Below are 13,816 nucleotides of genomic sequence, written 5' to 3'. Positions count from 1 at the left end.
ATAATTAGTTATAATTAAGAAACTTCTGTAACAACAAGTAATCAAGATTTAATATTTAATAGATAATATTTTGTGATAATTTGATTAAATACTACACAATATATCTGACTTATAATATTATAATTATAAAAAATTTCCATCATATAAAAATATATGCAATTTGATAACTGTGTACATTTAGATTGTCTTTATTATAGCTTTCTTAGGTATTTTTTTTAAGATTTTGCAATTATTAAACTGTAATCTAATGTTTTCTTATATAATTTTATTATTTAGAAATTTTATATCTACTTTACCTCCTGCTAGTTTAATTGATGAACAAGTCTATGAGAAATTTAAATTAATATTCAGTTAGCAATCATCTAATCTTCATGAATTATAATTTATAAATAATTAATATAATTTATGATATAAATATATATGCTAAATGTTTGAATTTTTATTATATTTTTATTTATCTATATTCTATCTTTTTCTAATTGGAGAAATTTGTTAAATTTAATAAGCAATTTATGAATGAAGTTTAAACAATTAGAAAAAAAATTAAGTGCAAAAATAATACAATTATATAAAGTAATTATAAGCAAAAATGTTTCTTATTATTAAAATTCTTTTATGTAAAATAAATTTTTTATTTATACAATAAAATACAATAAAATAATCAGCGTAACGTTTAAATAGTTATGAAACAGTATAATATTTTTTTTAATATTAACTTATATTTTAATTCAATATTAAACTCAATATTAAGTCATATCATAAATTCAGTTTTTTTTTATTATAATATATTTTATTTATTATTATATATTAAAGAAAAATTTGTAAGGAAAATAAATAACATTTGTACATATTATGAAAAAATATAATCATTTTTTATAGTATATATTTTTTATATTAGTATTATATATATATAAAATATAATAATAATAAAATAAATAAATAATAATTTAAAAGAATAATTTAGAAAATATGATTGTAATAAATTTCTCAATCAATTTCACATAATATCATATAATTTTTGTCATACATAATGTGATATTATATTATGAAAAAAATATTATTCTTATTTTTTCTTTTGTAAAGCTAAAATATTTTAGCCATTTTTAAATTATCTAATTGGATACATTATATATTTAAGGTAATAGTTCAATTAATAACAAATTGACAATTTAATTGAAAATATTCAAAATATATAAAATTGTACAAACAAAATCACAGAACAAATTTATGAAATGAAAAAGAAAATATGTTAACTAAATTATTCATTTCAATAAATAATTTATAAAGCATTTAGAAAACTGAAAACTTATTAACTATCTAATATTATATTTTATTATATAGAGAATATAAAAATTTATCATATAATAGAATGAAAAAATTTTTCAATTGTCGAGAAATAGTTAAATGAGATTATAATCGAATACTTAATACATAATTTACTTAATAAAATGAATATTTATTATTTGTATTAAAAAATGAATAACACTATATTAAAACTATTCAAACTAACAAAGATTTTCCTTAAAGAATATATTTTAAAAAAAATTATTATTAGTTCACTTATAATTATAATTTATATAATTTATAAATCTTATTAATTCTAAAATAATTTTATTATTTGATAAATCTAATTAAAATAAATAATATTTGCTTTAAAATTTCTTTATTTTTTATATTTTGCAAATAAAATAAAATATTTTTTTAAGGCTTTTTTTAAGAATTTGTAAAGTTTATTTTTAATATAATAAATAAATTATTATAATTAAATAGAAAAATATATTTTGTATTAAATAATTATATACATTATACATATTCTCAAAATTTTATAATTTTTTGAATTACTGAATTAAAGAATTTTTCATGTTATTGAATGATTTCCATACTTTTTATAGAATAATATTGTGAAACACAAAAATAACATTCGAATATATAATGAATTTATTGAGAAATATATTTTGAAAACTATTATAACATAACATGAAAAAATATATAATATTAAGAAATTTAATCCTGACAATATATTTGATAATCTTAAAAAACGATGTAAAAATCATCATAATTTAAACTAAATATTTTTCATTAAATATTTTTATATATTAACTAACATCAAATCGGTTTTTAATTAATAATAATATTCATATGTATATTTTGCATAAATTAATAAAAAAAAATTCTATAAATTATAAATATTAGTATTCAATGTACTGTATTCAATGTATTGTTATATATATTATACGTATGTTATTGTTTCATATAACGATTTTTCTGCATAATTTATTTTTTATTTATTTAATGTATTGACATTATAATGTTACAATTTAAACGTTTATATATTATATTATTTCAGTTCCTAAATTTCAACGTAGAATCAGTATAAGAAATAATTTAGACTTAATATCAATTATTTATTAAAAAATGGCTTTCAATACAATAAATAATTAGTTTTGTTATCTAACTTATTGTGAAAAATTGCACGAAATCTAAAAAATTGTACGTTATCCAATTAAATCAAAACTTTATTATTCACAAAGAAAAAATACATACGAAAAAAATAAATTACGCAGAAAAATCAAAAATCAAAATAAACAATAACATCATGCAGTATATAACGAATAATACTAACGTAAATAGCTCATCAAATTTAACTTAATATCTTAAATCTTAATATTGGTTTGCGCAAAATAAATAAATAAATAATATTGATTATTTGAAAATAATTTGAGCTACAAGAATATTTAATAAAAAATATAGATTCTTAAAAATAAAAATAATAAAAAAAATAAAAAATAGAAATTTTTATTTAAAAAATGAAATGTTAAAAATTAAATCTTCATAAAATTTTCCAAATTTAACGCGAAGTCAAATGTATTATTTCGGTCTCGTATTATGTCTCAAATCATACAAAATCTAAAATTTATCTAAAATATTTTTCTGTATCAAGCATAATTTATGAAATATTTAAACATTTTCATATGAAACAAACACTCTATAAACATTTCTGATTAAAATTAATTTATAACAAAATTCAAATATCAATTTCATTAAAAATTCAAATATCAAATTCTTTTAGCTTAATTCAAGAGATACATTTTTTATATTGAAAATTACTTGCTTACAGACTGTTAAATTAAATTATGAAACGATTATATTGAGAAATGTATTGATAAAAAAAAATAATATTTTTAAAAAAAAGCTTTTTTAACTATAAACAAATTTCTAAAAATAAAAAAGAAGAGAAAAGAAAGACAAACAATCCAAAATAATTTTCTTTATAATTTTCATTTCTATTATTCATAACTCACCATATGTGATATTATATTGTATTTATGATACAAAATATAATATATTATATTGCATTTGTAATATATTTTATATTTCTAATTTATTCAAAAAATATTTCATTTCTATTTTTAATATATGCACTACATATTACTTATTTGCTATGAATATTAAATTGAGACAAAGTTTTTTCAATTTTTTATTAATGCACAAAATTGTAAATTCGAATTCAATCAATTTCGAAGGTAAAAAATGAATTCGTTTGCATAAATAATTATACAATATAATTGATATTAGTATTATTGATATAATAAATTACTAATATAATTACTATAATATTACTAATATAATACTATTATTAATATATAATTAAATAATTAATTAATTGAACTTATTATTAGTAATAATACAATTTCAAATAGATATTTAAAAATCTTATTTTATTGATTATGTAAATTTTATTGTTTATTGATTATGTAAATAAATGACTGAAATTTATATGAAAACTAAAACAAATTTAAAAATTAAAAATTAAATTTAAATAAAAATTGTATATTATGTATTTAATATGAATAAAAAAATTAAATTTTATCAATAATTTTTAAATGATTTTTACATAATTCAGGTTCTTTATTAAAAGTATCACAAAAATAAAAGTTAATTTTTTCAGAGATTAAAAAGATTATTTTTTGTAAAAGATTAAAAATGATTATAACATATAAAAATTTTTCAATATTTTTTTTACTTTGTTTATTTCTTAAACTCTATAAAAGATCTTAATTAATATTAATTAATTTCAAAATTATTATTATATAATATAATATTTTCTGTAAAAATATATTGTAAAAATATGTAAAAATATTTATATTTTTTTCTATTTCAAATGAAATTAGTCGGGAAAAAAAACAATATCCATTGTTTTTTATTTCATAAAGACACTTAATTTGTATTGTTATAATTTAGAAGAATTTTTTAACGATAAAAAAATAAAGAAAACAAAATTCAACTTACTTATGAAGAACTGCTTGCCATTGACCCTGTCCGTGATCTGGTGTAGGGTAGTTTATAATTTGCAATCTTGTTTTGACACGGAGTTCATTAAGCATATCGTCAATGTCAAAAACAAAAGGTTCTTGTCCAAAGTTTGCATCGACTACTTCTCCTGGTGTTTGAAGACCCACCGTTGGATATAAATTTGGCTAATAAAGTGATGACTGATCGTTAATAAATTTTTCTTTTAAATTTTTCTTATAAATATATCAAATATATAAATATATTAAAATTAAAAATTTGTAAATAATTTTTAAGAAAAAAAAATGTATTAATATATATTGTCAAGAAAGAAAAAATTTATAAAAAATAAAAAAAAATAGATTAGAATATGTCTCAATAATGCATTATGATTACATCTAAATAAAATGTATAAAAAATATTAAAAACGTTATATCAATATATATTATATTATAACGTTCTTCAATATATATATTTTTTAATGAGATCCATTACTTACCGGAAGATCAGTGAATGCGATACCAAGATGATGTCCATTTTTCGTGTAGAAGGCAGTATTATCTACAAGATTTACACCACAACCAATTACATCTCCTGTAGTGAACGTAGGTCCATATGGTTGACCTGTTCCAGAAGAACAGAAACTGTGTCCATCGTCACCGTGGTATCCGTACGAATGTTTGTCCCAGCCTGGCAATCTGTTCACGTTTACTCCGTGAGCAGATAGACCAATTCCCATATAACCATCTCTGCCTTTACTAACGATCTTCACTTCGAAATAATAAAGACCACAAGCAGCTGGTATACAATGCGTTGTACGTACGCTTGCTGCATCCTTGTGAGTTTTTCCATAACCTAAAATAATATATATATGTATATATGTATATATATATATATATATATATATATATATTATTTATGAATTTTACGTGATTAATTAATGTGATAAAAATAATTTTAAAAAATCTTATAACAAAAAATAGAAAATATAAATAATAATAATAATATAAGAATAGATTTAAAAAAGTAAAATTTAGGATAATTTGTTAATGAAATTCTACATATAATGAAACAAATTACAAATTATATTAATTATTAAACATATATATATAAGAGAAACTCTAAATAAATAAATAATACATAATAATATAAATTTCTATTTTTTTATATATATAGAATATCAATATATTCATAAGACATTTTTAGAGGTTTAATTCTAGAAAATTCATCAAACAGAAATATTAATACACAAAAATATTTATTAATAATAAGGCTTTTTTTAAAATTACAAGCAATTTAAGTTTATGATAAATGAAATAAGATAAAAATAGAGTAAGATTCCATTTTGCATCCATTTTATTTGCTGTCGCACAGTATTTTCAATCGCGAAAATAAATTTATTAAAATTTATTAAATTTATTAATTGCTTATAATTTACTAAACAAGTTTCAATCGAGATATTTGTAAAGTATAAGTATGGTGATATTTTTGTATAAGAAATTTTATATTTTGATTTTTATAATCAATATAAAATTTATGGATATTATACTGATGTTTATTATATTGATGTTTTTTAATTAATCTATTTTTTTTAAATATATTGTATATATTGTAATTGTAATAAAATAATATAAATATAAATGTAAAATATAGTTATATTTGTTTCTATATTTTATATGATTTTCTTTTGAATGATATTTTTTATATGGTAATTTTATATTTTATATTTTTTATATGGTAATTTTATATTTTATATTTTTTATATGGTATTTTTTATATGCTAAATATTTATCGTAAAAAAAAACTATGTATAATTTTCTTATAAATATAATATTGCATTCAAAAATCGTATTATTCTTTTTAAAATAAATATGTATTTGATTAATTTTAACATAAAAGTAAAATTTGAAATAGAAGTTTTTTTATTATTAAGGTTATTTTTTCAATCTTCCACGAAAGAATAAATGAAACAACTATTTATGCCAAAACAAACAAATTTATTCATTTAATTGTATCAAAATTATTTTAAACAATGTTATTCATAAGCAAGTATATTTTTTACTGTATCTTATATAGATACATATACAGAGTATTAATTCCCTTATCAATTCTAGAAGCCAAAACAAACAAATTGAAAATTGTTATAAAAGAGTGATTATTTATTAAGGTTTATTTATTAATCAATTATTAATCAATTAGTTAATCAATTTAAATTTGCAAAGTTTAAATGAAATGAGATTAGAAAGAGAATGAGATCGCTTTGTTTCCACTACACTATATTACACTATTGTAGTCTATTCCCATTTTATTTTATTTAATGTAAATTTAAATTTATAATTTAATAAATAAATCTTAATCAATATTTATTGACATTTGTTAATATATCAATATTTTGTATTTGAGTTTTAAAATTGACCTTTCATAATATAAATATTCCATATATATTAATATTCTATATGTATATATACATAATATAATAATTCCAAATAATTTTTAAATTATATCTCATATCAAAAAAAATACTTCAAACACAAATTTCAAAAAGGACGTACATTATTCTAATCGCTTTGCTTTGTTCTTTTTTATTAAGATGAAAATCATGTTGGATTTTTGAAATAAAATACGCAATATTTCTTCTTAAATTCTAAAATTTGAATAAAGCATCAAACTAAATATAAAAAAATATTTATGATGTATGATTTAAAATTCATTTATTGAGATATTTTTAAAATAAATTTTATTTCAAGCAATATTCAAATTGTTATTTATTATAATTAATGCATTATTTATTCGAATTATGAAAAACTTTTTCAAGTAATTATTGCGAATATGTTCTGATAATATTGTTCTCGGATCTTCGAGTGTCGTAGATAATTAACAATAAACTTAATTTTTTAATGTTACCTAAAGGAAACATTATCGAAGTGTTAAATTTGACAAGTAAATTATCCAATATTATTATCATATCTGAACCAACGGTTTAAAAATATTCTGTTTAATACTTTCGTAATTGTCGAGCATTATAAAACAGCTAATTTTAAAAAATTTATAATTTTTTTAAGTGTATTTGAAATCGTACTAAACCTTGTAATATAATTTTTTGATAGAAAACTAAAATATATTCGTTAGTGATCCATTAATGAAATATGGTCCAGATCTATTATTATAATCTATTATTAATCATTTATGTATCAAATTGATGTTGATGATCGATTTATCGATAAAATCAGTGAGAATTCTTTTTTATCCAATTCTAATGTATAATTTTTAAATTTAATTTTTCTTACAGTTTATTTTTAGATTTATTTTTACTTATAATTTATAAATATTATTTCATCAATTTATAGAAATATACCATTTGTATTTTGAATTTGTTGCAAAAACTATTCATAAAATTATATGATTCTTAAAATTTTATTCATAAAATTTGTAAAAATGAAGAAAACATATCACTATTATGTTCATATTATATGTATTAATATATGGATTATGAATAACAGATGCTAAAATAAGAAAAAATAAATATTTTTTGTTTTTTATTATTTTATTGCATCTATATTTTTGTATATCGAAGGAATAATATTTTTTATTATATATTTTATAATTTTAAAAAAATAAATGATAATGGCTTTAAGTATTTAATTTAATATAATACATATAATATCTTAACTCGAAATATTTTCATATAAATTATATTGCACTATAAACTATTATTATATCATATTTTTCATTATTATTATAACGAAAGATTAAGAGATTATAGACACATTTTCCACAATTTCATTTTCATTAAATTTTTATATAATTAAATTTATAATATATTTATAAATATTGAATGTCATGATAACATGCTTATCATATAATAAAAATAGTGTTTATAAACACAATGTTATATTATGTTATAAACCGATGTAACGATGCATAGTTTCTAATATAATATTAGTAATTTAAGAATATTTCAGTCAATATTAATTTTACCATAATATTTTTTTTACATTAAATTTGATGCTGTATTCAAATTAAAAAAAAATATTAAGTACTCTAAAAAAATTAAGCATTTTCTAAAAAATTAAAAATAATTTTTATTTCAATAAAAAAAATTAAGCAAGAACAAAATAAACAAATATTAGAACAATATAAAAAATCATGTTTGGAACATTTTTTTGTACAACAAATAATTTAAAAATTATTTAAAATCATCATACTATGAAATTTATTCTATACAGTATTGTTTTATAAACAATCATCTGGATTAAAAAAATATTATTCCTATTTTTTTGTAAAATAAGAAAAACAAATATCTGTGAAAATAGGAAACAATAAATTTTTCATTAGAAATCATTTAATGACAGAATAAAATAACATATATAAAATATCTAAAATATTATTCTGTTCTTTCTATTCTTCTATCATTCTATTCTTTTAAAAGAAATATTAATCTTTATTTATAACTATTTCAAGTTTCGTGCTTTTCATTTTGCTTTATTTTCATCTCATTCAAGAATAATAGTATGTATAATAATTTAAATTTGCAACATGAATCAAGACGAATTAATTTTGAAGCTATTGGAAATAAAAAAAAATGTTTCAAATGAAAATTGTATAATCAAAGGGAATATATTAATTATTTGACCTTCAATTAATAATAGTAGAAAGCTCTATAAAAATCATATTTTAGATTCTATGAGAAAATAATAATATTTTACAATATTAAATTTTTGAAAACAATTTTTTTTATTATATATTCTTGTAACTAATGTTAAATTCTATTCAAGAATATTATATATATTTTTCATAAATCGTTATTGAATTATTAATTTTCAAATTTTATGTACAATTATTAATATTAACTTTTTAAAATCATATTTTAGATTCTATGAGAAAATAATAATATTTTATAATATTAAATTTTTAAAAACAATTTTTTTTATTATATATTCTTGTAACTAATGTTAAATTCTATTCAAGAATACTATATGTATTTTTCATAAATCGTTATTGAATTATTAATTTTCAAATTTTATGTACAACTATTAATATTAACTTTTTAACTATTTTTAACTATTAATATTATCCAATGTATACCTGGAAATTGTTTAGTCGAATTTCATATATAACTCTAAGGAAACTCTAAAGAATCCTATTTTTGTAAGTAAAATAGTATAATCTAAGTATGATTATTTTTCAACATATTTTTCATCATTAAGAATACATTTTTATACATTTCTATTAATATATTGATATTGTTTTTTTAAATATTATTCTGTATATTGTATATTATTTATATATATATTATTTATACATTGGCATAATTCCATTATACTTTTAATTGGAATACTTTTTATTTTTTTATAAAAAGAAATACATAGCAAATAATTGAACAATCTTATCATGCTCATTATTTCAATTAATTTTAATTGATTTATTTTGAAAATTTTCTCTCATTAGTTTCCTATTACTAATATTAAAGTACATCTTGTTGGAGCCATATATTTTTTATTTTTCTCATAATTCCATATTGATCAAAATATAATCATATTTCAAAATTACATTACAATAGATGATTAATCTTTTCATTAATACTATTATAAAAATTAATAACTTAGCAATGAAAAATACTTATGAAAAATATTTAGCTTATGAAAAAGACATACCTAAAAAGTTTTTTGAATAAGTCTTAATATTAGACAAGAACATTATAAACATATAAAATAAAAAATATAGAATTCCATATAAAAATTTAATTGTAACATTAATTCAAAAACTCTTCAACAATACCTCAATTTTCATAATATTGATATGTTTTTCGATACAACTTTTTTTTTATATTACTATTGTATTTACTTGCAAAAATAATTATATGTAGAAATTTAAAATTATATATTATAGAAAAACGATAATAAAGAATTCAGTCTATCTTTGTCTCATAAAATTTTAATTTTTCATAATTTAATAAATAACAGACTTTTGCATTTTGCATTTTGCATGTATATGTTTTAGCTTGTATAATTAAAAGTTGTTTCACAAAAATATTAATATATTTATATATGTCTATCTTAATTCCATCCTAACTCTGCTATTTTTAATTATTTTTTTATTTGTCATAAAAAAGTATTTCCAGAGAAAGTTATTGTTTTTTTTTTTAAAATGAAAATCATATCTACTTTTACAACATTTGACAGTATTTTTTTTAAATAATTTGTTCATATATATTTAAATTATTTATTTATATATTAGAAAACTAATATCTAAGACACATCTAATTATATCAGTATAATTTTGAAATGATTCGAAAAGAAAATTTCACAATACGCAATTTGCAATTAGTAAAATTTTAGTAAATATGATTTTAATATAACTTTCAACTTAATTTCTCTTCTATAATAATTTCTTCTGAAAATGTTTTTTTATAATGATAAATAAAAGAGTAATTAAGAGTAAATAATAAAATAAATTTGACATAATTTTTATAAAAATATATAATTTTGTATATAATATATAATAATATTGTTACGGAAAAAATGAATTATAATTTTAAAAAAACTATTTTATATTTATTAAATTTTATATTTTCAAATAAAGCATTAATAAGTAAATTACATTTTAAACAAAAGAATATAATATCATTTCTCATTACTATTTAAATATACGCATGAAAAATTAAATTAATTCCATATTTAAATAGCAATTTATTTAATATATAAAAAAGTTAAAAAAAAAGAAAAAATAATTTAAATTTTATCATTAATTTTTAAATAAGAAAATATAAATTACAATAAATACAATAATATAATAAATTATAATTAAATTATGTACATTGTATAATAATACAAGATATAACATAATAATATATAATATAGGCAATAAAAAAATTACATACAATGTGTTTCCGAAATCATGATACAAGCGACTGATGATTTTATATTTCTATTTTAAAAATAAATAAAAAAAAAAAGAATATTTTTTCGTTTAAAGCTTTTTTTTTAAATAAATTAAGTTTTAAAATTTTTCAAATACAAATGAAATTAGTTATTTTCCAATTGGATACAAATAAATAATAGACGATTACTGTATATGTAAAAATAAACGAAAAATATAAAATAAAATTTGATGATTTATGTTTTTATTTTTCAGAAAATCAAAATTGAATATTCACAATCAAGAAGTAGTAATATATAAAAGGTAAATTTTCAAATTCAATTTTTTGAAAAATTAATTTTTAAATAAAAAAAAATTATTTTATATTTTTTGTTTATTTTCTTATAGAATTATCTTCTATCATTTGTAATTTATTAGAAAAATATCAAATTAAAAAATATATTTCACTTGAAAATTTTTTAAACTTTATTATTTACAGATTTATATTTACTTTATTATTACTGATTTATTTAAAAATGAAATCTTAAACAAAAAAATATTTTTTTTTCTATTTTCGTCATGTAGATTATATCATAATTAGTAAATATCTTATTATATAATGAAATATAACTGCATATATAAAATAATTTTTATTATTCATAAAATCCTAAAATCGTCATTTTAGGAATTCATAATTTCTAAAATCTTCTAAAAATATACATACTTAATAAAATATTAATAAATATTAAAAATATAAAAAAATATTAATAAAAAATTATGTATTTAATAAATAAAATATAATTTTTTTTATTATTTCATTTTAAACAATTTTGGAAAAAGTGATATATAGTTAAAAACACAAAGGCAAGAAATTCAAGAACAAAACTGATCGTTCGTCGCAATCTAATCGCTAATCTTGGATACATTTGTAATGCAGTCATGCAGTTTGTCGACCTAATAACCTACAGTTACCCATTTCACATTTAATTAAGTACAAAACAATTATTAATCTTACAAACATTATAATAGAATTATAAACATTATAATTTGTCTATAAGAAATTGTGTCAGAATAATTTTTATTTTTATTTAATTTAATTAATATTTAATTTTATTAAATAAATTATATATATATATATATATATATATATATATATATATATATATATAAATATTGTATATTTTTCATATATACAAAACGAATTTCCATATATGAAAATATATTTTATTTATAAATATAAAATATTATGTTAAAATATTATTTTAATATAATAATTATATTTTATAAAAATAATAAATAAATCCATTAATTATTTTTTAAGCAATTTTGTTAAATATTATTCAAATATATTTCAAATACTTAAACGTATTGTACTAGTTTTTTTCAAGTGATAAAAAATTTGTAAAATATTCTAATTGTAAATTTTTTTAAATATTTAATATAAATTCAGTATTCATTATCATAATGTTTAACAAAAATCTACTAAAAATATTTCTTTATAAAATTTATTATATATTTAATTCATTTTCTATTTAAACATTTCCTTTTTAAGTTCATTATATTAATTTCTATTATATATTTTATTATATTGATTCCTATATTTTCTAAATTAAAATTTTTTAATAAAAAAATATTAACATTTAAAGAATATATTAACACAATGATACTTAATGATGATGGTATTTCGCTGCGATTTCGAAGAATTAAAGCAAACGAGATGACTGTCATTATTGAGTATTATTGTCATTTGTGCATTTTACCGAATTACTTTCTTCTATATTGAAAAAAATGAATTTATAACTTCTTTTGATGATTTTTATAGCTAAAAGTTCTGTAAAAAAAATCAATCTGCCCTTTTGTGTGGTATTATTAAATTATTTTCCTCTACTATTTAGTATATTTATATAGATCTTATTATTTTGAAATAAAACGAAAAATAAATGAGTAAAAATAAATGAATGGACATCTTTTTAATTTTGATCATTATTTAAATGTATTTAAATGTTTATATTTAATAATTATATTCTATATTAAGAAAAATCTACAGAATTTCAAAAACATTTTTCTTATGCGAAGAACAAATTATATATATATTGATAATATAATAAATAAATAATTGTTATAAAAGCATAAAATTTTAAAATTAATGTTTTTTTTAAATTAATTTTTTAAAAAATAGTGAACTTTAAAAAAAAACGATTTGTAGATTTGTACTAAGCACATTAAAATCTATAAGAAATGCTTATTAAAGATTATAAAATTATAAAAAATTAAAATTTAAAAAAAAATATTTTTATATTTTACATTAATTTTCGTACAAAAATAAAATATTTTTTTTATAAAAGTTTTAAAAAGTTTTAAAAGAATTATCTTTTTTATAAAAGTTATAAATTATTATTAATTACTAATTTATAATTTTTTGATTAATGGTTATGAATTGAAATAAAAAAATATATTGTAGTTATACTACTTAAAATTATATATATATAAACATTAATTAACATTAATAATGGTTTATTTAAAATAAAAAAAATACATTATTCACTAAAAAATATAAATAAAATTTTTTTTTTAAATTATAAATAAAATTATGAAAATAATAAATAATTGTTATATCCTATAAAAATTAAAAAAAGTTATATTATGTTATAAATATTATATTATATTA

The 13,816-nt window shown here is 16.3% G+C and overlaps 1 protein-coding gene across 3 annotated transcripts in view; it reads right to left on the bottom strand.

Moving 5' to 3' along the window:
* LOC108001962 (ran-binding protein 9) overlaps positions 1 to 13,816 on the bottom strand; it is a 35,569-nt gene that overhangs the window by 15,825 nt on the left and 5,928 nt on the right. For all 3 annotated transcript variants that reach the window (XR_009831218.1, XR_009831219.1, XM_062079770.1), the window contains exons 2-3: positions 4,790 to 5,145; positions 4,291 to 4,478 (exon numbers count right to left, since the gene is read on the bottom strand). Coding sequence is in view for 1 of the 3 variants with exons in the window: in XM_062079770.1 (XP_061935754.1) it covers positions 4,291 to 4,478; positions 4,790 to 5,145 (544 nt within the window). In the remaining 2 variants the exon portion in view is untranslated. The remainder of the gene's footprint in view (positions 1 to 4,290; positions 4,479 to 4,789; positions 5,146 to 13,816) is intronic.

Source organism: Apis cerana, linkage group LG9, assembly GCF_029169275.1.
Source record: "Apis cerana isolate GH-2021 linkage group LG9, AcerK_1.0, whole genome shotgun sequence".
NCBI classification, from domain to species: Eukaryota; Metazoa; Arthropoda; class Insecta; order Hymenoptera; family Apidae; genus Apis; species Apis cerana.
This window is presented reverse-complemented; position numbering and strand designations above follow the sequence as displayed.